The sequence below is a fragment of the Cynocephalus volans genome, chromosome 12 (assembly GCF_027409185.1).
Source record: "Cynocephalus volans isolate mCynVol1 chromosome 12, mCynVol1.pri, whole genome shotgun sequence".
Lineage (NCBI taxonomy): Eukaryota > Metazoa > Chordata > Mammalia > Dermoptera > Cynocephalidae > Cynocephalus > Cynocephalus volans.
Window position 1 is genome coordinate 74,201,661 of NC_084471.1, and position 25,971 is coordinate 74,227,631.

Here is a 25,971-nt window from a genome sequence, read left to right on the forward strand (position 1 = left end):
CTGAAACCTAACCTCTTCCCATGTCCTAAATAATCATCTCTTTTACTTTCCACTGTCAACAAGTGGATAAGAGTGTACTTTGGAAGGAAAGACACCTTTGTTATACAAATTTTCTTCTTCCACTTACCATTTTTAATCATTCTCATTTGATATACTGATTCTTTATTCTAATCTTTTTTTAAAATTGTTTTTCTTTTTGCTATTTTAATTTTTGTCAATCTTTTTAAAAAATCTCTTTGTGTCTTAAAAAAATTTTTTTTATTTTTTAATCTCTTTGGACCAGAAATTCTAATTTTAATTCTAGAATCATTCTATTATTTTATGTGGTTCTATTTTATTGACCAAGCTTCACAAAAAGGGTTTTAAAGTGTTAGACCATTTAAATTATATGTGGAATATCAACCTAAATAACAAACAGCTCTAAAAAGAAAATGATATTTATTTGGGAATAGGGCATTGCAATGGGAATACGTGTGCCATAGTAAACTTTGTGAGTGTTCAGGGAGGTTAAGGAAGACAAAGTGTTTTAAAAGAAAAATGATGGAGGATTACATATTAGTTTGGGATAATTATCTTTGGCTACCAAGGATCAGTAACAAGGATGACGCCAGTGAGAGCTTGGACAGGCAGTTGCTGGGCAGACGTCCTTGCAGAAGTATTTTCTAATTAAGATCGTGCTGGCCTCTGTGCATGGCTGTGGCTTTGCGGAGTCCTTTGTAAGTGTTTGAGAATTCCCCTTTCATAGCCTTTCCCTGTCTATTTGTCAGGGGTTTTAATACAAGCAACTCCACTTTGATTCCAAAAACTTGCACAGGAGTAGGGAAGATGCCAGAGTGTGTAGCTGGTTAAATAAATCTGAGCCACTCTGCCTTGTGCTCTGATATAAAAACCGAGATACTCTGATGATTATATAATGAGGGGGATAAGAAAACTAGTCAAGCATCGCCCTGCCATCATCCCAGATTTTGTAACAGACAGCAACATGTGAAAAGAAGCATGCTGTTGCATTTATTAGTAATTTGTTGCTTTTCATTGCAGGGTAGTGTTCCATTGTTTGAATTTAACACACTTTGTTTATCCATTTATCAATTGGTGGACATTTGGGCTGTTTCTAACATTTGGTTTTAAATGAATAGAACTGCTATAAACATTCTGAAATGGGTCTTTGTAAGGAAATATGTTTTCGTTTCTCTAGGGTAAATACCTAGCAGTGAATGTTTTACTTTCTAAGAAGCTTCCAAACAGTTTTCCAAAAGGCCTGTACCTTTTTGATGGCCAATAGTAAAGAATAAGAGTTCATGTCACATTGAATCTTGTAAGCACTTGGAATTGTCAGCCTTTTTTTTTTTTTAAAGCCATTCTAATAAATGTGTATCTTATTGTGCTTTTAATTTGGATTTCCCTAATGACTAGTAATGTTGGGACAATCTTCATGTACTTTATTTGCCTTCTGTACATTTCTTTTTGGTAAAGTGTCTGTTTAAATATTTTGCCTTTTTTTTTCTTTTTTACTGAATTATTTTTGTCTTACTGAATTATGAGTTCTTTATATAAGCTGAATACAAGTCCTTTATGAGACACATTTTTGCAAATATATGTCATATACATTTTTAACTTTTCATTATCTACTTTGAGTTCATATGTTACTACCTTAATTCAAATGTAGAAACCTTAGTGCTATGTAGGTTCCTTTATCCTCTTCTCTTTATGTTATGTTTGTCTTTTATATTAAATCAACATACAATAAAACTCCTTTAGACTATTTTAAAATATTTTCTTTCAATAATCTTGGTAGCTAGAAGAATAATCCCCCAAAGGTGTCCATATCCTAATCCCTAGAATCTGTAAATATTTTACCTTACATGGCAAAGGAACTTTGCACATGTGATTAAGGTTAAATTTCTTCGGATGGGGAGGTTATCTTGGATTATTTAGTTGACTCCAGTCAATCATATAAATCCTTAAAAGCAGAGGACCTTTCTAAACTGCAGACAGAGGACAAGACAGAGTGAACTATGAGAAAGACTCAGCCTGCTGTTGCTAGCTTTGAGCATAGAAGAAGGGGGCAATGAGGCAAGGTATGCAGACACTTTCTATAAATCAAAAAAGGCATGGAAGTGAATTCTCCCCTAGCGCCTTCAGAATGCAATATAGCCTTGTCAACACTTTGATTTTAGCTTGGTGAGTCTGGTGTAAGACTTATGACCTATGAAACTGTAAGATCATAAATTCATGTTGTTTTAAGCCACTAAGTTTGTGGTAATTTGTTACAGCAGCAATAGAAAACTAATACAATGGTCAAACAAATTTTCAGGATTTGAGGGAAGAATAGTCTGTTGTATTTTACTCATAAAGTTACCATTTCTGATCTTCCTTCATTCCTGATATGCCAATTGTCTTTCTGGTATTATTTTCCTTCTCTCTGAAGAAATTTCTTTAGCAGTTCTCTTAGAGCAGGTCTGTTGGCAACCATTTTTAAAAGATTTTCTTCATGTGAGAATGTTTTTCTTTCATCTTCATTCCCAAGGGATATTTTCACCACGTAAAGAATTCTGAGGTGACAGAATTAATAAGAACTTAAAAAATAAATGTCCCACTTCCTTCTGGCCTCCATGGTTTCTGATGAGAAGTCCACTTTCATCAAATTGTTGTTTCTCTATACATAGGTGTCATTTTTCTCTTTGCTTTAAGGATTTTTTTCTTTGTTGATAGTTTTCTGTTTCTGTTGTTTTCAGCAGTTTGGTTGTGAAGTGTCTGGTCATGGTTTCCTTTAGGTTTATCCTGTCGGAGTATGCTGAGCTCCTTGACTTCCTGTTCATGTCTTTTGCCACACTTGGGAAGTCTTAGGCCATTATTTCTTGTAAAAATTTTTTTTTTTTCTGTACTTCACTCTTTCTCCTCTCCTTCTGGGATTTTGATGACATTGAGGATCTTTTCGTTTTGTCCCACAGGTTCCTGTGGCAATATTGATTTTAAAAAATCTTCTTCCTCCTGATGTTCAGATTGGATGATTTCAGTTGATCTGTCTTCAAGCCTACTGACTCTTTCCTTGGTCATCTCCATTTTGCTACTGAGCCCATTCTAATGAGTTTTTAACTTCAGATATTGTGTTTCTAGCTCTAAAATTTCCACTTGGTTCTTCTTTATTTATTTGCTTCCACTTTCTGTCTTTTCATTTGTTTTGAGGGTATTTGCCTTCTTTTGTTTGAGCATTTTTATAATAGCTTCTTCAATGTCTTTTTAAGATGATTCCAACATTTTATCTTGGCATTGGTGTTGATTATATTTTTTCAAGTAAGTTGAAATTTTCCTGGTTTTTTATATGCAAAACAATTTTAGATTATATCCTGAACATTTTTATATTATGTTATGACACTCTGAATTTTGTTAGGTACCATGGAGAATGTTGATTTTCTGTTTTAAGCAGGCAATTGACTCAGTTGGTTCTAGACTGAAAGTTTGACTAGTCTTCTTTTGGTGTGGTTTTAAGACTTTGTAGTACTATCCAGATCTACCTTATGTGTGTACCACCCACAGGAAAGTCTGTGACCTGGGTGGTGGTCTATTTCTTAGAGGTGCTTTAAACTCTGACCTTCTTTTCTAATTTTCCTGTTACTATTTAATTTTCAGAGTCCTTAAATACTCCATGCATTCTTTCCAGGTTTGATAGCATTAAGTAGCAGGGAAAGAGTAGAATGTGTTTATTTCATCATACCTGCAATTACAACCTCATGCTATTCTTTAATTTTTGAAAACTTTTAGCTTTTATTTATTTATTTCCTATAACACTGTCTACTTCCATTCTCTCTAGTCTCTTACTCCATATTTGTAAGCAGTTTTGTGTTGGATCTTCTAATTCTCACATTCATGTTTTCCATCTTTTTAACAGTCTCGCCACATTCTCAGTAATATATTCAGATCTGATTTTTTGCTCTCAGATTTTTTGTTCACTAATTTTTGCCCCTATTTTATCTGCTGCTTATTATAACTAATAGTTTTTAATATTGTTTTAAAACATGCTTTTATTTCTAGAAGTTCTATTTTGTTTCTTTTGAAATATGCCTAATCTTTTCTCATACAATTCTGTTCTTTTATTATTTTTTCTATTACTTTAAAAAATTTCTTCAATAATTTAAACATATTTATTTTATACTTTCTATCACATTTTTTTTCTGACATTCTGAGTTCATGTAATAAATTTCTTTTTCTCTGTACTTTTTAACTATCTTTCATGGTATTTTATTTCATCGTAACTTACTACTACTATTATTATTGTAATCATTATTATTATTGCTCAGCAGGAATTTTTCTTTTGTGTGCCAGAGGTTGTGGAAGGCCACTTAAAAGAAGCTTTATATTTGCTTCATCAGAAGACCCTGCGGTTTTATGGTAATTTCTGATTTTAGAATTCCTATGCCTGTGGGGAATGTAATTTTGGATCTTGTACCCACAAGTGGCTAAGCTTGACATTTGACATTTATTATCGATTACTTTTATTTTCCACTTATGGTCATGTGCAGTTGGCAATCTTTTTGCTACTTCTTGAGCCAATGTATAAAGTTTTTAATGTTACTTCTTATAGGGGGTGTAATCCTTCAAAACTCCCTAATCTTATTAGAGGGATCAATATCATCTTCACCTTTTCTGGCTTCAGCCATAATTTATTGTTTCAAGTCCTAGTGTGGATGTTAAAATTCTACCCCATTGTCTTAGGGTCTCTGTAGAGTCTGAAACCATGTGTCCCACCCTCTCCCAATCATTGCATCAGCTATTGCTTTCTCTGCCAATCTTCAGATCCCTCTTTTTTTCTGCCATCTGGGGATTTTCTTTTCTTGATTTAAAGGTCATCCATACATTAAAAAAATGAACATTTCATTTTGATTTGATATGTGTTTATAATAAAAGGGGATCCCCTCAGGGTCATTAGAGTTGACCATTTTGACTGAACTTTTTATCATGTAGTTAGTATTTATATTAGTTTTCTATGGACGTTATAATAAATTACCACAAATTTAGTGGATGAAAACAGTACAGATTTATTATCTTACAATTATGTAGTTCAGAAGTCTAAAATGGGTCTCCCTGGGCTAAAATCAAGGTATCAGCGGGGCTGTGTTTCTTTCTGTAGGCTCTAGGGGAGAATCCTTTTCATTGCCCTTTCCAGTTTCTTGAGGCCACCCACGTTCTTTCATCTTCATAGGCAGTAATAGCAAGTCAAATTCTTCCCATATTGCATTCCTCTGACCTCCTCTTCTGCCTCCCTCTTTCACATTTAAGAACCCTTGTGATTATGTTGGGCACACCCAGATAAGCCAGGATAATCTATTTGAAGGTCACTTGACTGACAATCTTAATTTTACCTACAGTCTTAAATCCCTGTTGCCATGTAAATAAATATTCACAGGTTCCAGGGATTAGGATATCAAAAAGGTTATTCATTTATTTATTATTTTTTTTGGAGGGAGGGAGATATTATTATGCCTAGCACAATGATTGCAAGCAAAAATTTTAACATTGTTTAACAAGATTTCAGTGTATGTTGATATAATATATGAGACAATTACAGCCTAAAGAGTGAGGATAAAGGGACCTATATGGTGATAAAATTTCTATATCCCAGGTGAAGTGATAACATATGAACTCTAGGTAGAAAGTGAAACGTTAAGTATGAAAGTACTTTAAAAAGTTCATAGAAAGATATGTATTGTCTTTTAATTTTATTTTTCCATGAACCTTTTGAAGTACATATATATATGTATATATATATAGTATATATATATATAGTATATATATATACTATATATATATATAGTATTCCCTAGAACACCAATTTAAAAAATTGCACAAGGAGATATAGTCAAAAGACATATAGATAAAATGGAATACTGAAAATACTGGCATCTAGTGGGTAGTGAGTAGGAATGCTACTAATCATTCTATAAGGCACAGGACATCCCCAACAAAGAATTATCCAACCCCGAAATGTCTGTAGTTCCAAGGTTGAAAGTCCCTGCCCAGATTGAAAACCCTGCCCTAACTAATACAATGACTCACCTTTATATCTTTATTGTGGTTTTCCAAACTTTACGCTTTAGTTTTATAGAAACAACTGCTCCCCCCCACACAAAAAAAAACTTGTGTTTTAATGGTTTCCATAATACTTAATTAGGTCACATAGTTATAGCGGTAGATTCAACTGGAATAATTTTGGGTACAAAATGTCTTTCTTCTAGTACCATGAGTGTATATGGTACTAGACACAAGCCTACTAAACACCAGCTTTCATCATGTTAGTCAGAAAAATTGGAGAGTATCCCCAATTCTATAAGTTGGTTGAGTACAAATAGGTTAGGAGGACCTCTACATGTAAGTTTGTGTGTATATATATTTATGTTTCCCTCTCATTTTCTCTTCCAATAGCATTTTAAATTAATAGCATTATTTAAAATTTATTTTATGTAACTTTTGTAGATACTTATTACTGCTTAATATTTTGGATGTACTGCTATAGGAAGGTCTTTAATTTTCTGATGAATAATTTCTTTTGAATTGATTTAATTATATTAATTTTATTTGGTGTAATTTTGCAAATTTGCTAAGATTTATACAACAATACTTCATCAAATATAAGTACTGAAATATTTCTCAAAGTTTACACGTTACAAATGTCACGTTTAAATATGTACAACATATATTATACTCTTGCCCTGCAGGAGCCTCAGACTACCCAGGAGGCATTTTGGTAACTAGCTGTGTAGGATTCAGTTGGAGAATTCAGTATCCACCTGTTTGAATGGAAGGTTAAGAAACTCAATGGATCTTTATACAGGTTAACATTTTAATCACTTTTGGAACTCTTAATCTTTCCAAACTGGGAGTTGAATGCTATTCATCACAATTTACCTCAAAATTTTAGGGCTGTGTTGAAAAATATTATGTGCCATTGACCTTGAATGTACTTTTGCCTACTGAGAAACACATCTCAAATTCAAATGACAGCACTTTTATGGTCCCGGGCGTGTGTGGTGAAGTGTGGGTAGAGGCTGTAGGACTGTGATCAACAATGGGCTCTCTCTCCTCTATCCATCCCATCCTTTTTGGCGCGGGTAGGGGCCCCGGCTCTGGCCCCGTTGCCTCCTGCTGTGAGCCTGTGCAGGAGAACCCGAGCCCGGTGTCGGCGCTGTGTTTGGCAGGGGGCGCGCTAGGTCCCGGAGCTGTCCAGCATCCCCGGTTAAGTTCCCCGCTTCACCCTCCGCTCGGGGAAAGCTCTCCAGCGCCCCGCCCCGGGCAGGGAACCTCCCGTGAAGGCTCCCGGGGTTTCCCAGGCTCGCCACACGTCTCCGCCAGTTCGTGCTTCGGCGGCCTTTCTCCGCACGTCCCGGAGGGGGAGCGCCCTGCGCCCCGAGGCTGCTCCGGAGCCCAGTGCACGTGCGGGCGGGCCTCCCTCCTTTGCCTAAAGGGTGGGCGAGCGCCTCTCCTTCTAGCCTCGCCTCCTGCGGCGGGGTGGTCCTTTCTCTCTCTTCGTCTGTCTTGCAAGACACGCGCCTGAAATCGAGGGGTGAGAGCAAAGACCGCCCATCAACTTAGCCCCTTGAATTTAGATCTTTCGATCCGGGAGGAGGCCGGTGCGGCCCCGGGGCTCGCTAGACGGGGCTCGGAGGCGAGGAGCCGGTGCGGAGAGGCGCGCGGGGCGGCGGGCCTGGCCCTCGGCGGCCCCTCCCTCCCCGCCTCCCGCCTCCGCGGCCCGCCCCGCCCGCCCCGGAGGAGCCGGCTCTCCTCCGCGCGCCTCCCGGCGCTCTCTCCATTGTCTCTGCCGCTACAGCAGGTTCGGGCAGCGGGCACGCCGGGCGGGTGCGGGGCCGCCTCCCTTCCTCCGGGCGTGCGGGGCTTCGGCTGCTTTGCTGCGGTTCGAGAGCTAATCCCTCGGCGGAGCAGCTCCGGGGCGAGTCCGGCCGCTCCCCCCGGGCCCCGTCCCAGCACGCGCCGCCCGCGTGTGGGAAGGATGCGCGCATCGGAGGGTCCAAGTTCTTCACGCGCCTGGGGGGGCCTCCCTTTTCTTTCTTAGGCAACCGAATCGTATCAGTCCTGCGGATCAGTGTCTCCGAGGCAGTGGCAGGAGAGGCACACGCTATTTTCCCGCTTGATTCCAAGAACCTCTCCGATTTTTATTTTTAAAGAGGGAGACGATGGACTGAGAAGATCCACACCATGGAGTCTCGGGTCTTACTGAGAACATTCTGTTGGATCTTCGGTTTCGGAGCAGGTGAGTGGCCGCAGAGCTGGGGCGGGGGACCCGAAGTAGGTCTGGAGTGGGAAGCACGAGGAGGGGGCGGGCTTGGATTTAGATTTTTTTCTGTGCTTGCCTCGGAGGTGGGGAGGGGTCACGCCCCTAGGCCAGGGTGTGAGGGCTGAAGGGAACTTTGCACGGAGACAGGTTTAAAGTAGGTCACGGGAAGGGGAGTGGGTGCTCCGCTGTTTGAAGCTTGGCCGCTGATCTCAGGTAAGGCTTCGGCGGCGGCGGCGGCGGCGGAGGGAGTTGCCTCTTGTCCTCAGTTCCCAGTACTGTCGCGAAGACACGGTTCTTTGCTGCCCTGGAAGAAGAGGCTTGTGTTTTGATGGAGCTTTTTCTTTCTTTCCTCCCCTATCCCCACTCTCACCAGTTTGGGGGCTTGGTGTGGACCCCTCCCTCCAGATCGACGTCTTAACAGAGTTGGAACTCGGGGAGTCCACGACCGGAGTGCGCCAGGTCCCGGGGCTGCATAATGGGACGAAAGCCTTTCTCTTTCAAGGTAGGATCCAGCGTGCTCAGTGCCCAGTGCTGTTTCGGTCCAGATGACCCCTAGAGAAGTTGGCCTCGCCGCTCCCCGCAACTTGGTATTGCCTCATGGATGACAGTATCTGAGCGGAGGTGTGGAGGGCTCACTGCCAGACACATACCCCCCCGTCTCTTTTTAAGTGGCTTGGCTTTTCTCCCCTCGGGCATCCTCCTCCTCCTTACTTTGTGCTCTTGCCAGTTCTAATGGATAGTCCCTTAATTACCGAACAGAAACTCCGATGGCAGATGGTTTGGTTTTAGAGTCTGGGGAACAATTAATTGTAACACAAACGCCTCATTTGGGTGAAATTGATTTAGGTAGGAAATAGGATAGCACACACTGGTTAACACACTGATCTCTGAAAGTTTCAGGTACAGTGGTGTCCTGCTGGGAGGAATTTCTTTATGGGCATAGCTTTCTGGAAAAATACTTCTCAGTATTTCTACCTATTGTATATTACAAACATACTATATTTGAGACAAGATTCATCCTTGAAAAAATCATCATTCTTCCTTCTCTACCAATGACAAGAGAAAGGGAATAATATTTTCGTGAAAATATTTTGAAAACACTTCAAGTAAATGTTAATCTAGACGTATACCTTGTATCACCGTTAATAATATACTTAAGATTTTAAAACTTTTTTTTTTGAAGTCAGTGGACATTGGCTATGCAAAATATTTACATTCCAAAGTATATTTAAATGTGTTTTGTAGTCAGAAGCAAATTCCAATTCAGCAATCTTTCAACTTTGATTTACCAAAGCTTTTGAAGATTGATTTGTGGAAAAATGCTGTATATGAGCTTCTAAAAGGTAGCCAAACATGTATGGAAAGGCTAGATTCAAATGTGGTGAAGTACAGATGAAGGCAAATGAGATACAGAGTTTGATTTAACATACCTGAAGGACTAAAGCATCTACTCCCCCCCGCCCCCCCCCCGATTTTTCTTGTGTGATTTTGGTGCCATGGCTTCAAAATAAGTGCAACTCATAATTGCTAAAGAGTTGGACATGCAAAATAAAGCCACTTCAGCAAATCTGCCACCAAGAAATAGAAATAAAATAAAGCTAGAGTGTTTCTGTAGTGGTGTTGTTGCCCGATATAGCCAGTATGTGTCACCATGGACAGTAACACCAAAGCTCATGGTTGGAAAAGGAAGAAATTGACATGTGTTGCATTTATTTAAAATGTAGTTCTGATTTTAAAAATTATCATTTAAATTTTCTGTTTTAGTTATTTTATTGTGAAAAATATTTATGATAATATTTTATTTACTTTAAGGTCTGTTTTTGTAGGTTGAGGCTTGGATATATTGAATCCTTTAAAGACAGTAACCAGATCTAAAGGAAATAAGGCTAGGCTGTCAGCACAGTTTCACAGAGTTGAACAGAAGTGTCATTAGGGCTAAGCTTCTGTTTTTTGTTTTGTATTGTTTTGTTTTTATCTCTGATTTTTAATCCCTGTGAACTGGAAACAAAGTTATTTTAGGATTGCCAATTTGAGTAACTGGGAGGCTTCACAGAATCTAAAGCTCCTAATAAAAAAAATTGTATTGAAGTACTAAAATTTCCAAAGGTCCTTTTAAATTTTATTAGTGTTCTCCCTGGCTTCCTCTGATGAGTATCTGAGCTGTCACAAATAGACACCTTCAAGACTGTGCATTTTATGTTTTGATGCTAAACAATTAGACAATTTCTCAGAAATAATCTTAAGGGACCGATATCTTTTCCTGGTTAATTTTTAAAAAAAGAATGTTTAGTATTCATTTTTACTTAGATTGCCAGCTTTTTCAAGGTAGGCATTGTGTTCCAAATATGGAAAGGCACAAGAAATATGTTTTCTTTGAATCATCCACAGTAACTGGATATCAATATACATAAATGAATTGGTTGTTTTTGTTTCTTTATTGATACCACCCCAGTGTTCAGACAGAGCAAATGCCTAACAACTAGAGTTTATGAGATTTGAAGATGTAAAATTTTATTTCCTACCAAATTATGAGCTTTACTTCATATAGCCAATCTATCAGCAAGTATTTTCTGCCTGCTGTATTCTCAGTAGGCATATACTACTGATGTATTGATTACTCTCTAGTGAATTCTTTTTTTCTAAGATTTGGAGTCTGAAATACATAACAGGTGGACCTTTGACCTTGCGTGATGGTTTTACATTACCTTGGAATGCTCTTTCTTCTGCTATTAGGATGTGAAAACTGTTGTTAAGAAGTCAGTTCTGTGTTATGCTGCTTCATTGGGATTCCATAGGCTTTAGAGAGACAAAAGCATACATACTCTGAGGATTTTATAGATTTCATTTATTTTGAGTTGAGGGTGCTGCAGATATTTTGTATACTGTGTACATGTCATGGAAGAAATAGTAACAAATTACAAAACCTGTGAGATGCTCTCAGATTTCATATGAACCTATCATATACATTTCTTTGTGTTATCAGATATGTCCTAAGTAGTTGGAAGAAATTTTTAATCATCAGATTTCTCCTGCAGTAACATAACCATCTTCTTCTGTCCCTTAGCTTTAAAATAAAGAAATCTCAACATATACTTTCCCAATGATTTTTGCTCATTTAATGTTGCTTCTGCTTTTGGTTACTTTTTCTCTTTAGTGGTTTTTGAGATGTATGCAATTCAGCAGTTTTTGAAATTATAAATAATTTTTATTTTTGTGAAATATTACTTAATATTATTATACATGCATAATAAAAAATGAAAATATATTTCAAAGTCATACCTGTTTTCTTTTTATCATAACAGCAACCAATAGTATCAGTAAAATGGTTTTGTTGTTGAAATTTGATTTATAGCTGATTTGGAAAGTTAAGTAATAAGATGCTAAATTTGATCATCCTTTAATAAATGTGGCTTTTGATCTGTGCCAATAATGAGAATTTTTAAAAGAAAAAAGCGTTCAGGCAGTAGTTTGGAATCTATATCAAGATCTTCTAGGCATTTCTAGCTATAATCTGACTCATAGTCACAAAAATACACCTATTTTGCTTTTGAAAAATAGAGGGTGAATGCTGCCAATGAAAAGACATATGAAGATTATAAAGAGTTCTGAAATCTTAAGAACTAGTGCAGTTATAAATAGAATTCTACCTACCTTGTTTGAAAGTCTAGGAAATATTTTCAAAGATAATGATCCTAATAATGTTCTTTCCTTTGTGTACATAAGAGATCAGAAATGAGAATATACAGAACACAGTTCTAGAACTTTCTAGAAATGTTAGTGTAATTCTTAGATCTTTGATTTTAACAATTCACCTGATCAGGTTCCCAAAGTTGATAGTTGCATCTGTTGGTTTAATATAATTTCTTCTGAAGTGTTCACAGATTTTATAACCTCATTAATTCTTACAAGAGAAGCAGATAAAATCAAAGCATATATTTCCCGAGCTGATAATTTGAGAATAAGCTTAGTAATAGTTTTAAAAGAACTTTAATATTTTAAAGGAAAAAAATGTTCACAGGTCTGCTCTTATGCCACTGTTTTAAAACAGGAATGAAATAAGGCATTTGGTGGTGGGCCATTGACATCAGTAGGCAAAGGTACTGCATTAAGAAAAGTGAGGTGGTAATGAGTACTTGTCTTCAGTATGAGGGTTAGTGAGCATCTGTGGACTTAGGGGTGATGGTCATTGGTGCCCCAATAGGGTAGAATAACACGGTGATTAAAAGATAGGCTTGGAAACCAGAAAAACCCAGGTGGAATCTCATTAGTTCTGTTACTACGGTGAAGTTACTTAATTTCTTTGAGGTTCAGTACCTTTAATTATGAAATGAACATGGTTATGAAGATTAAATGAGTTATGTTCAATCATGCAAATAAATTATTGTTGTGCAGCTACTACAGTGCTAGGAGTTCAGCATATATCAAATGAAAAAGTTATAACTTAACTTTGCCTTCATAATGCCTTAAAATATTCATTAAACAATTACACAGATAACAATTTAATAGCTACTAAGATAAATTATATGAAGAAAAACTAGGAGTATAATGGGAATCTGTATTCTGGTTTAGGGAGCCACAGGGTCAGGGAAACTGTCTTTGAAGGATATGTAAGAGTAGACTAGAGAAGAGAGGCTGTGGCGATTCAGAGAGGGAGAGTAACAGGCAAATGAAATAGCGCGAGTAAAGGTCCTGAGCCTGGAATGAGCATGGTGCATTTGAGAAAATGATAGAAGTCTAGAGTATTGGACACATAGAGGTTGTGATACGAAATACACTAAATGAGGAGAGCAGGGACCATGTTGCATAGTAGACTGTATTAATATAGTAGAATTGAAAATTTGTCATTTATACAAAGACATATTGTGGTGGGCAGAATAGCAGTCACCCAAAGATGTTCATGTCCTAATTCTCGGAACCTGAGAATATGTTATTTTACATAGCGAGGGGAAACTAAGGTTGTTAATTAGCTGACCTTCAGATCAGGAGGCTACCATGGATTATCTGGGTGGACCCTGTGTAATCGCAAGTGTTTTAAATCTGGAAGAAGGAAGTGGATGAGTCAGTGTCAGAGTGATGTGATGTGAGAAAGACTAGACTGGCCATTGCTGGTTTTGAAGACAAAAGTGGGCCATGAGCCAAGGAATACAGGCAGTCTTTAGAAGCTGGAAAAGGCAAGAAAATGAATTTTTCCTTGGAAACTCCAGCAGGAACACAGCATTGCTAACACCTTGATTTTAGACCACTGAGACTCATTTTGGACTTTTGACCTCTAGAACTGTGATAGAATACATTTTTGTTGATTTAAGTCACTAAGATCGCGATGATTTGTCACAGAAACCTTAGGAAATGAACACAGATTTTGGTACCTGAAAGTTGGGTAGTGTGGTAAGAAATATCTAAAAATGTGGAAGTGGGTTTAGAATTGGGCAATGGGCAGATGTTGGAAGAATTTTGAGAATGAAAGAAAAAGCTAGATTGTCTTGAATAGACGTTTAGTAGAAATATGAATGTTGGTGACTCTAATTATGAGGACTCATAAGAAAGTGAAGAACATGGTAGAGAAAGTCTAAGTCACCTTGGAAAATACCTAAATCATCATGAACAGACTGTTGGTACAAGTACGGACATTAAAGGCACTGCCAGTGAGGGCTCAGATGGAAATTAAGAACGTGTTATTACAAACTGAAGGAAAAGGGGTCTTTGTTATATTGCAGAAAAAGCTGAACTGTGTCCTGCAGTTGTATGGAAAGCAAAACTTGTAAACAAATGAACATGGATATTTATCTGAAGTGATTTATAAGCAAAATGTTGAAGGTTCACTCTGGCTTTTTCTTGCTGCCTATAGTAAAATGTGAGTGGAAAGAGATTTAGGGAAGAACTATTCATCAAAAAGGACACAGACCTTGATATTTGGGAAATTCTCAGCCCATCCATATTGCAAAAAGTGTTACAATAGGAGAGTCACTGTCAGGACAGCCTGTTGTGGGGAGAAAACCAAGAGTGCGGCTGGGAAACTGTTTTCTCGTGCCTCGGAAGTATTCAAATGTAAGAGTACTCAGTTGCATAAAGGGCTCATTGAAGAACATGTAACTCATGGATTCCTCTCAACCATTTCAGCGGAGGCCAGGAACAGAGATGGAATTATCCAGAAATTATCTGTGAAAGAGCCTTTTTTGTCCAATGGAGTAAAGCCCCATGACATACATGGGAGACCTACAAGATTGTTAAGAATATTATATCAGCAAAAATGCTGCTGGCTTGGCCTGAGTCAGGGAGAAGATGAAATAAAAGACGTTTGTTGGATCCCCCCAATTTTACAAACAAGAAACAGGCTGGTAAAAGTACTCAGCTGTAAACATAGGTCACCATTCATGAAAGAAGAAGGTTGACTCACAGGGCAGAACTAAGAGCCTGGAGTGTGAGGCCAGCAATCATAGAGGTTTATTCCCAGACCTGGAAGCCAAATGGGATTTGCCCGGCTGGATTTCAAAAATCGCTTGTGTGTGGTAACTAATTTTTATTACATTTGTTTTCTCCCTTTTTGCATGGGAATGTCTATAACTATTATCCTATATTGATCTCACCATTGTATTTGAGAGCAGATAACTTGTTTCTTGAGTTTCACAGGTTCATAGATGGAGAGAAATTGTGCCTTAGAATGATTATACCCAGAGCCTTACTAACACCCGATTTAGATGATGAGATTTGAGACTATCATTTTTGTTTTTAAATTTAATTATTTAAAAAAATTGACAGATAAAAATTGTATACATTTATTATGTACAACATGATGTTATGAGATATGTACGATTGTGAAATGTCTGAATTGAGCTAATTAACATGCTCATTACCTCACATACTTATAATTTGTCGTGGTGAGAACACTTAAAATCTACTCTCTTAGAGATTTTCAAGAATACACTACACTGTTATCAACTATAGTCACTCTGTTGTAAAATAGACCTCTTGAGCTTACTTCTCCATCTAACTGAAATTTTGTATACTTTGACCGATATCTCCCCAATGACTCCTCCTGATGCCCAGCCCCTGGTTACCATTTTACTCTCTGCTTTTGTGAGTTCAACTGTTGTAGATCTCACATGTAAGTGAGATTATGTGGTATTTGTCTTTCTCTGGCTTATTTCACTTAACATAATGTTTTCTAAGTTTATCCATGTTATCACAAATAACAGGACTTCCTTCTTCTTTAAGGTGAAATAGTATTCCATTGTGTGTATTTGCCACATTTTCTGTTTATTTATTTATTTGTTTATTTATATTGGAACATAGTTGATTGTACATATCCGTGGGGTACAGCATTGAATATCAATACCAATGTGCAATATATGATGTTCAAATCAGGATAATTAGTATATTAATCACTATACAATGTAATTGGTTTTTGTGGCCCTTTACCAATTCATCCCTTTCCTCCGTCTCCCCCTTTCCCACCCCGGCAACCTCAGTTCTGTTCTCTTCTCTTAAAAGGCTCAACGTATTACTGTGATGGTTGTGTCTTTTTTCCCTTTTTTTCTTTATTTGTTTATTTTTTTTATTAGCTCCCACATGTAAGTAAGGACATGTGGTATTTCTCTTGTTGCACCTGGCTTATTTTACTTAACATAGTCTTCTCTAAGTTCATCCATGTTGCTGCAAATAGCAGAATTTCATTCTTTTTTATGGCAGAGTAGTATCCCATTATGTAAATATACCACATTTTCCTTATCCACTCACCTGATGATGGGCATTTAGGTTAGTTACAACTCTTGGCTATTGTAAATAAGCTGTAATAAACATGAGAGTACATGTGTCCCTTCAGCATGATGATTTCCATTCCTTTGGGTATATACCCAGCAGTAGGATTGCTGGGTCATATGGCAGTTCTATCTGCAGTTGTTTGAGGAGCCTCCACACTGTTTTCCGTAATGGCTGCACCATTTTACAGTCCCACCAACAGTGTAGGAGGATTCCCCTTTCTCCGCATGTTTGCCAACATTTGTTATTCTCTGTCTTTTTGATAATAGCCAGTCTAACTGGAGTAAGATGATATCTCAAAGTGGTTTTGACTTGCATTTCTCAGATGCTGAGTGATGTTGACCATTTTTTCATGTGTCTGTTGGCCATTCATATATCTTCCTTTGAGAAATACCTATTCAGCTCCTTTGCCCATTTTCTTAATTGGGTGACTTGTTTTTTTACCATTAAGTTGTTTGAGTTCCTTGTATATTCCTGGATATTAATCTTTTGTCAGATACTTTTTTGCAAATATTTTATTCCACTCTATTGCTTGTCTTTTCACTCTGTTAATTCTTTCTTTCACTGTGCAGAAGCTTTTTAGTTTGATATAATCCTATTTATTTTTTCTTTTGTTGCCTGTGCTTTTGAGATCATCTTCATAAAGTCTTTGTTCAGTCCTACTTTCTGAAATGTTTTCCCTATGTTTTCTTTTAGGATCTTTATAGTTTCAATATGTATATTTAAGTCTTTAATCCATTTTTAGTTGATTTTGGTATATGGTGAAAAGTACAGGTCTCATTTCATTCTTCTACCTGTGGGAGTCCAATTTTCCCAGCACCATTTATTGAAGACACAGTCTTTTCCCCAGTGTATGTTCTTGATGCCTTTGTCAAAGATCAGTTAGCTGTAGATACATGGGCTAATTTCTGGGTTCTCTATTTTGTTCCATTGGTTTGTGTGTCTGCTTATGCCAGTACCATGCTGTTTTGCTTACTGCAGCTTTTGTAGTGTAATTTGAAGTCAGGTAGTGTTATGCCTTCAGCTATTTTTCTTTTTTTTGCTCAGAATTGCTTTGGCTATTTGGGGGTATTTTGTTGTTCCATATGAATGTTAGGATTCGTTTTTCTTTTTTCCGTTTTTGTGAAGAATGTTATTGATATTTTGATGGGGATTGTGTTGAATCTGTAGATCACTTTGGGTAGTGTGGACATTCTCACAATGTTAGTTCTTCCAATCCAAGAGCATGGAATGTCTTTCTATTTTCTTGTGTCCTCTTCAGTTTCCTTCAACAGTGATTTGAAGTTGTCACTGCATTGTCATTCACCTCCCTGGTTAACTTTATTCCTAGGTAGTTTATTTTTTTGTTGACTATTGTAAATGGGCTTGCTTTCTTGATTTCTTTTTCTGCTAGTTCATGTTGTAGTATAAAAATGCTCCAGATTTTTACATGTTGATTTTGTATCCTGCAACATTGCTGAAATTGTTTATCAACTGTTTTCCTTGGATGTATACCCAGAAGTGGGATTGCTGGATCATATGGTCGTTCTACTTTTAATTTATTGAAGAACTTCTATACTGTTTTCCATAATGGCTATGCCAATGTACATTCGTACCAACAGTGTGCAAGTGTTCCTTTTTCTGCACATCCTTGCCAACACTTGTTACCTTTCATCCTTTTGATAATAGTCATTCTAATTTGTGAGGTGATATCTCATTATGGTTTTAACATCCATTTCCCTGATGATTAGTGGTATTCAACATTTTTTCATATACCTGTTGGTCATTTGTATGTCTTCTATTGAGAAATATCTATTTAGCTAATTTACCTCTTTTTAAAATCAGTTTATTTGTTTAATTGCTATGGAATTTTTTCAGCTCCTTATATGTATATTTTGGATATTAACTTATTATCAAGTGTATAGTTTTTAAATATTTTCTTCCATTCTGTAGGTTCTCTCTTCACTCTATTGATTGTTTCCTTTGCTGTTAGAAGCCTTTTGGTTTAATATAGTTCTATTTGTCTGTTTTTGCTTTTGTTGCCTGTACTTTTAGTGTGGTAATATTTACAATGTCGTTGTTCAGATCAATGTCATAGAGATACTTCTCTTTGTTTTCTTCTCTTAGTTTTATGTTTCAGGTTTTATGTTTAAGTCTTTAATAAATTTGGAGTTGATTTCTGTACATGGTGTTAGGCAAGGGTCTAATTTTACTCTTCTGCATGTGGATATCATTTTCTCAATACCATTTATTTAAACGACTGTCCTTTCCCCCTTGTGTGTTCTTGGTACCTTTGTTGAGAACCAATTGATCATAAACACATGCATTTATTTCTGGGGTTTCTCTTCTGTTTCATTGGTGTATGTGTCTGTTTTTATGCCAGTACCATACTGTTTTGATAACTACAGTTTTGTAGATTACTTTGGTATTTGTGGTCTTTTGTGGTTCCATATGAATTTTAGGATTGTTTTTTCTATTTCTGTGAAAAGTGTCATTGGGATTTTAGTAGGGATTGCATTGGCTCTGTAGATCGCTTTGGATATTATGGACATTCTAACAATATTAATTTTAATCCATGAACATGGGATATCTTTCCTTTTTGTGTGTGTTTCCCTCAATTCCTTTCATCAGTGTTTTATAGTTTTCAATGTACAAGTCTTTTACCTCCATGGTTAAATTTATACCTAAAAGTTTTATTTTTTAAATAGCTATTGTAAATAGAATTGTTTTCTTAATTTCTTTTTCAGATAGTTCATTGTTAGTATATGGAAATGCTACTGATATTTTTTTATGTTGATTTTATATCTTGCAACTTCACTGAATTCATTTATTAGTTCTGACAGTTTTTTGGTGTAGTCTTCAGGGTTTTCTGTATATAAGATCGTCTTAACTATAAACAGATTTATTTTAACTTCTTATTTTCCAATTTGAATGACTTTTATTTCTTTCTCTTGCCTTATTGATCTAGCTAGGACTTACAGTATTGTATTGAATAAAAGTGACAAGATTGGGCATCTTTGTCCTGTTCCTAATCTTAGAAAAAAAGCTTTTAGCTTTTTACCATTGAGTATGATGTTAGCTGTAGGTTTGTTGTATGTGGCTTTTATTGTGCTCAGATATATTCCTTCTATCTCATTTGTTGAGACTTTTTTATCATGCAGTGGTGTTCAATTTTGTCCAATGCTTTTTCTGCATTTATTGATTTGATTATATGGTGTTTGTTTTTCATTCTGTTAATGTGGTGTGCCACATTTATAGATTTGTGTATGTTGAACTAACCTTGCATCTTTGGAATGAATCCCACTTCATCAATGTGAACAATCCTTTTAATATGCTATTGAGTTTGGTTGGCTAATATTCTGTTGGAGATTTTTATATTGCTATTAATCAGGGATATTAGTCTGTAGTTTTCTTGCCTTGTAGTATCCCTGTCTGGCTTGGTATTCTGGTATTGCTGGCCTCATAAAATGAGTTTTAAAGTATTCTCTCTTCTTCAATTTTTTGTAAGAGATTGATAAGGATTTTCTTTTACTTCTTTATATGTTTGGCAGAATTCTTTTGCCTTTAAATGTTTGGTAGAATTTAGCAGTGAAACCATCAGGTCTTAGGCTTTTGTTGACTGGAGACTTTTTATTACTGATTTAATTTCCTTACTCATTACTGGTCTTTTCAGATTTTGTTTCTCCATGACTCAGCCTTGGTAGATTTTATGTGTCTAGGAATGTATCTGCTTTTTCTAGGTTATCCAATTTATTGGCATATAATTGTTCATAGTAGTCTCTTATAATCCTTTGTATTTCTGTAGTATCAGTTGTAATGTTTACTCTCCATTTCTGATTTTATTTATTTTTTTGGTTGTTTCTCTTTTCTTCTTGGGCTAGATAAAGATTTGTTAATTTTGCTTATCTTTTTTATTGTTTTTCTAGTCTCCATTTCATTCACTTGTTCTTTGATCTTTATTATTTTATTTTCTCTACTGACTTCGGGCTTAGTTTGGTCTTTTTCTAGTTCCTTGAGTTGTAACATTAGATTGTTCGAGATCTTTCTTCTTTTTTGATGTAGGTGTTTATTGCTATAAACTTTCCTCATAGAATTGCTTTTGCATCCCATAAGTTTTGATAGGCTGTGTGACTCTTATTGTATGTCTCAAGGTATTTTAAAATTTCCCTTTTAATTTCTTCTTTGACTAATTGGTTGCTCATGAGAATGTTGTTTAATATCCATGCATTTGTGAATTCTCTGAAATTTCTCCTGTTATTGACTTTCAGTTTTATACCTGTCTTAGTCTGTTCTTGCTGATATAACAAAGTACCTTAGACTGGGTAATTTATAAATAATAGAAATTTATTTCTCACAATTCCAGAGGCTAGGAATTCTAAGATCAAGGCACCAGCTGTTTTGGTGTCTAGTGAGCATCATTCCTCATAAATGGTGCCTTGTATGTATCCTCATATGGTAGAAGGGGTGAATGTTGTGTCCTCACATGATGGAAGGGCAAAGGGGTATAGAGTGCTCCCATCCATCTCTTTTATAAAGGCATTAATCCCTTTAATAAGGGTCGAGTGTTCAGGACTTAATCACTTTCCAAAAGGCCCCACCTTATAATAACATTACATTGGCTATTAGGTTCCAACATATGAATTTTGAAGGGACATGTACACTCAAACAATAGCAATACCGTTGTGGTTGGAAAAGATACTTGATATGATTTCAGTCTCCTTAAATTTGTTAAGACTTGTTTTGTGACCTAACATATGATTTATCCTTGAGAGTGTGTCATGTGTGCTTGAGAAGCACATGTATTCTGCAGCTGTTGGATGGAACGTTCTGTATATATATATTAGTCAGTTTTCTGTATATATGTTAGTCAGTCTTTTGTTGTTGAAAGATAATTTATACAGAAAGGAAATTTATTTCTTACAGTTTTAGTGTCTGGGAAGTCCAAGGTTGACAAGGCACATCTGGTGAGGGCCTTCTTCTTAGTGGGGATTCCCTGTAGAATCCAGAGATGATGCCCTGTAACAGGGCATCACATGGTAAGGGGGGCAAGAGTGTGTTAATGTGCTCACTTGCTCTCTTTATAAAGCCACTAGTGCCACTCCCATGATAATCCATTTATCCTTTAACTCATTAATCCATAAGTGATTAATCCATTTATGAAGGCAGAGCCCTTATGATCTAGTCACCTCCCAAAGGTTCTACTTACCAAATACCATAGTAAGATTTTCCACACTTTTAACACTATTATAGTGGGGATCAAGCTTTGAATGAGTTTGGGTGGGGGTATATTCAAACTATAACAGTGTGTGTGTGTTAGTTTCATTTGGTCTAAAGTGAGTTATAGTCCAATTTTTAAAATTGATTTTCTGTCTGGATGATCTGTTCATTGATGAATGTGGGGTAATAAAGTGTCCTACTCTTATTGTATTGCAATCTATCTCTCCATTCAGATCTATTAAAATTTGCTTTGAATATTTAGGTGCTCTGATATTGGATGCATTTGTCTTTACAATTGATATATCCTATTGATGAATTGACCCCTATATCATTATATAATGACTTCTTTGTCTTGTTTTGGCTATTGACTTGGAGTCTGTTATATGTGATATAAATATAGCTATCCCTACTGTCTTTTGTTTTCCATTTTTTGGGGTATTTATATCCAAGAAGCTCATTTCAGGAAATAGTGTAGTCAGTGCTAGTCGTGGAGCTTAAAATAGTTTTTACAGGTAACTCAGGTCTTCATAATAAATGCTGAGTCTTTAAGGGATTCTCCTCATTATTAATCTATGAGCTATCTCTGAGAACAAACAGAGTAAAACCAAGTGCTGGGGTTTTTTGTTGTATTCTTTTTAAAAAAATATACCCTTCCTCCCCCAAAAGGTTAATCTACAGGTGGAGGGGGAAAAATTAGAAAGCACAAATATTTTGGAAATAAAATGGACAGCTTTTAGCATGTTATTTTGCACTCAGTAAATGTGGTAACTAGAATTAACAGGGACAAACATAACTAAAAGTCCCCTGTAAAAAGTGCTAGGGATTCTGACGGATCCCAACAAGGACTGATTTGGGAGGAGCTGGAGCAATCTTGACAGGCTCTGGCAACTGGGCAACTTAGAATGTCATGACCAAAGTGCATCCTTAGTAACAGCTGAAGTCAAGGGTTTCTGCCTTTCTTTGGCTTTATTACACTTCCCACTGCCTCATTCTCTTCATTCTGATTCCAGACCCCATTCTTGTAGGCAACTATTCTTTTTATCACTCTTACCTGTCCATGATTCAATACCTGCTAAAGCACTAACTGATAACTTTGGCATCAGACATTAAGGCCCTATGGTGTGATATGTCCCTGTTAATATTTAATTTAATTTAACAAATATTTATTGCTATTTCTATTTTAAGGATTGGAATTACAGTATCCTTCCAAGGGGAAGGAAGATGTCTACTTAAATTATTACAAGAGGTAAAATGGGAGCCAAAATTTCATTGTAAATAGTGAAAAAGAATCTTTGTGAGTTTATCTTGAATAATGACTGGAAACTATGAAAATTATTGTGTCCTAGTCTATATGTGACACAACGTAGGTAATTATTTCACTATGAACTAATTCTAAAGAAAAAAAGAATAAAAACAAGTGTTCTTTTTGTTATTGTTTGATTGTTTTTGCAAAAATATCAGAGGACTCAATTCTTTTCAAAAATTTTTATTTAATTGAAAGTATGCTTATGGAGTACGAAGCTATATTTCAATACATGTATACACTGTGTAGTGATCACATCAATGTAGATAGCAAATTCATCATCACAAAAATTTATCGTTTCTTTGTGATGAGAATTTTTATGCTCCTGTCTTTTGGCCATTTAACAACACACAATAAATTATTGTTAATTACAGATGCCTAGCAGGACTGTATACTAATAGAACTTATTTTTCCTATCTAGCTTTTATTTTTTGCCTGTTAACTAACCTCTCACTATCCCTCTTGCTTATTTCCCTCCTTTGGTAACCACAGTTCTATTCTATATTTTAAAAAGTTCAACTTTATTATTTACTTATTTACTTACTGATTTGTAGCTCCCACATATGAGTGAGGATGTGCATTAATATCTCTTACCATGCCTGACTTATTTCACTTAACATAATTTTCACCAAGCTCATCCATGCTGCTGTGAATGACAGAATTTTATTCTTTTTATAGCTAACTAGTATTCTGTTTTGTATATATACCACATTTTCTTTATCCAGTCATTTGTCAATGGACATTTAGGTTGGTTTCAAATCATGGCTATTGTGAATAGAGCTGTGATAAATGTGGGAGTGCAGGTATCCCTTCAATATGTTGATTTTCTTTCCTTTGGGTATGTACCAGTAGTAGGATTGCAGGATTGTGTGGTAGTTCTATCCATGGTTGTTTGAGAAAACTCCATATTGTTTAACATAATGGATGTACTAATTTGCAGTCCCACAGACAGTGTCTAAGAGTTTCCCTTTCTCTGAATTCTCACCAGCGTTTGTTATTTTCTGTCTTTTTGATAATAGCCAGTGTAACCGGGGTGAGATATCTCAATGTAGTTTTCATTTGCATTTCTCTGATGATAAATGATGTTGAGCATTTTTTCATATATCTGTTGGCCATTTGTATGTCTTCTTTTGGGAAATGTCTATTCAGCTCCTTTGTCCATTTCTAAATTGGATTATTATTATTATTATTGTTATTATTTTAAATATTGAGTTCTTTGTATGTTCTGAACATTAATCCCTTGATGGATAAATGGTTTGCAAATATTTTCTCCTTTTCTGCAAGTTGTCTCTTTGCTCTCTTGATTGTTTCCTTTGCTTTGCAGAAGCTTTTTAGTTTGATATAATCCCATTTGTTTATTTTCATTTTTTGTTCATGTGCTTTGGAGGTCTTATTCATAAAGTCTTTGCCCAGTCATACATCCTGAAGCATTTCCCATGTATTTTTTAATACAAGTTTTATTGTTTGCATCTTACATTTAAGTCTTTAATTCTTTTGAATTGATTTTGGTAAATGATGAGAGATAGAGGGCTAGTTTCATTCTCCCTCATATTTATATCCTATTTTCCTTGCACCAATTACTTAAGAGGCTAACCTTTTCCCAGTGTGTGGTCTCAGGACCTTTGTCAAAGATGGGCTGGATGTAATGTATGGATTTATTTCCGGGTTCTCTCTTCTGTTCTATTGGTCCATGTGTCTGTTTTTATGCCAGTACCATACTGTTTTGGTCACTTTAGCTATGTAGTATATTTTGAGGTCAGGTGGTATAATACCTCCAGGTTTATTTTTTTGCTCAGGACTGCTTTGGCTGTTTGGGATCTTTTGTTTTTCCATGTGAATGTTAGGATTGTTTTTTCTATTTCTGTGGAGAATGTCATTAGTATATTGATAGGGATTGCATTGAATCTATAGATTGCTTTGGGTAGTATGATCTTTTTGACAATATTAATTCTTCCAATCCATGAACATGGAATATCTTTCCATTCTTTTGTGTGTGTATCCAATTTAATTTCTTTCATCAGTGTTTTGTAGTTTTTATTGTAGAGATCTTTCACCTCCATGGTTAATATATTTTATTATTTTGGTAGTTGCTGTAAATGGGATTGCTTTCTTTTTTATTTTATTTATTTATTTATTGGTTATGAATATGAGATACAAAGCTGATTGACACACCTTGTGCCCAAAATGTGAAAGCCAGATCCATACTGGCACCATGCTCATTACCACAAATTGCAATTGTACCCCATGTCCCCCACCCAATTATCCCCAACCACCATCCTTTCTCCCCCACTCCCCTTTGTATCACAAGGTACATTCTCTCCCTCTGCAAGTACAATGCACCACTGTGGTCTTTCTTTCCTTCCTTCTTTCTCTCTTAGCTCCCACTTATGAGTGAGTACATAGAGTATTTATCCCTTTGAACTTATGCTTATTTCACTCAACATAACTTTCTCCAGGCTCATCCATGCTGTTACAAATGGAAGAATTTCATTCTTTTTTATGGCAGAGTAGTATTCCATGATACATATATACCACATTTTCCTTATCCATTGATGGACATTTAGGTTGGTTCCGTACATTGGCTATTGTAAACAGAGCTGTGATGGACATGGGAATGCAGGTATACCTTTGACATGATGATTTCCATTCCTTTGGGTATATGCCCAGAAGTGGGATTGCTGGATTGTATGGAAGATCTATCTGTAGTTGTTTGGGAAACCTCCATAATGTTTTCCATAGTGATTGTACTAATTTACAGTCCCACCAGCAGTGTAGGAGCATTCTCTTCTCTCCACACCCTCACTAGCATTTGTTATTCACTGTTTTTTTTATTATAGCCAGTCTAACTGGGATGATGTGGTATCTCAATGTGGTTTTAATTTGCATTTCTCTTATGACTAGTGATGTTGACCATTTTTCCATGTACCTGTTGGCCATTGGTATGTCTTCCTATGAAAAATGTCTATTCAGCTTCTTTGCACACTTTTTAATTGGATTATTTGTTTTTTTTACTGTGTAATTGCTTGAGTTCCTTTTATATTATGGATATTAATCCCTTGTCAAATGCATAGTTAGCAAAAATTTTTTCCCATTCTGTTGGTTGTCATTTCACTCTGTTGATTGTTTCCTTTACTGTGCAGAAGTTTTTAATTTGATACAGTCCCATTTGTCTATTTTTTCTTTTGCTGCCTTTGCTTTGGGCTCATGTTCATAAAGTCTGTGCCCAGGCCTAGTTCCTGAAGTGTTTCACCTACATTTTCCCTTAGCAATTTTACAGTTTCAGGTCTTATACTTAAGTCTTTAATCCATTTTGAGTTGATTTTGGTATATGGTGAGAGGTGCATATCGAGTTTCATTCTTCTGCATATGGATATCCAGTTTTCCCAGCACCACTCTTTGAAGAGGCAGTCTTTTGCCCAATGTAGATTTT

At 36.3% G+C, this 25,971-nt stretch overlaps 1 protein-coding gene across 1 annotated transcript in view; it reads left to right on the forward strand.

The window, feature by feature from the left end:
- Positions 1-7,449: 7,449 nt before the first annotated feature.
- NELL2 (neural EGFL like 2) overlaps positions 7,450-25,971 on the forward strand; it is a 365,095-nt gene continuing 346,573 nt past the window's right edge. Inside the window, exons 1-3 of the mRNA XM_063075314.1 lie at positions 7,450-7,558; positions 8,178-8,263; positions 8,661-8,789. Of these exons, the coding sequence (XP_062931384.1) occupies positions 8,209-8,263; positions 8,661-8,789 (184 nt within the window). The 5' untranslated portion in view covers positions 7,450-7,558; positions 8,178-8,208. The remainder of the gene's footprint in view (positions 7,559-8,177; positions 8,264-8,660; positions 8,790-25,971) is intronic.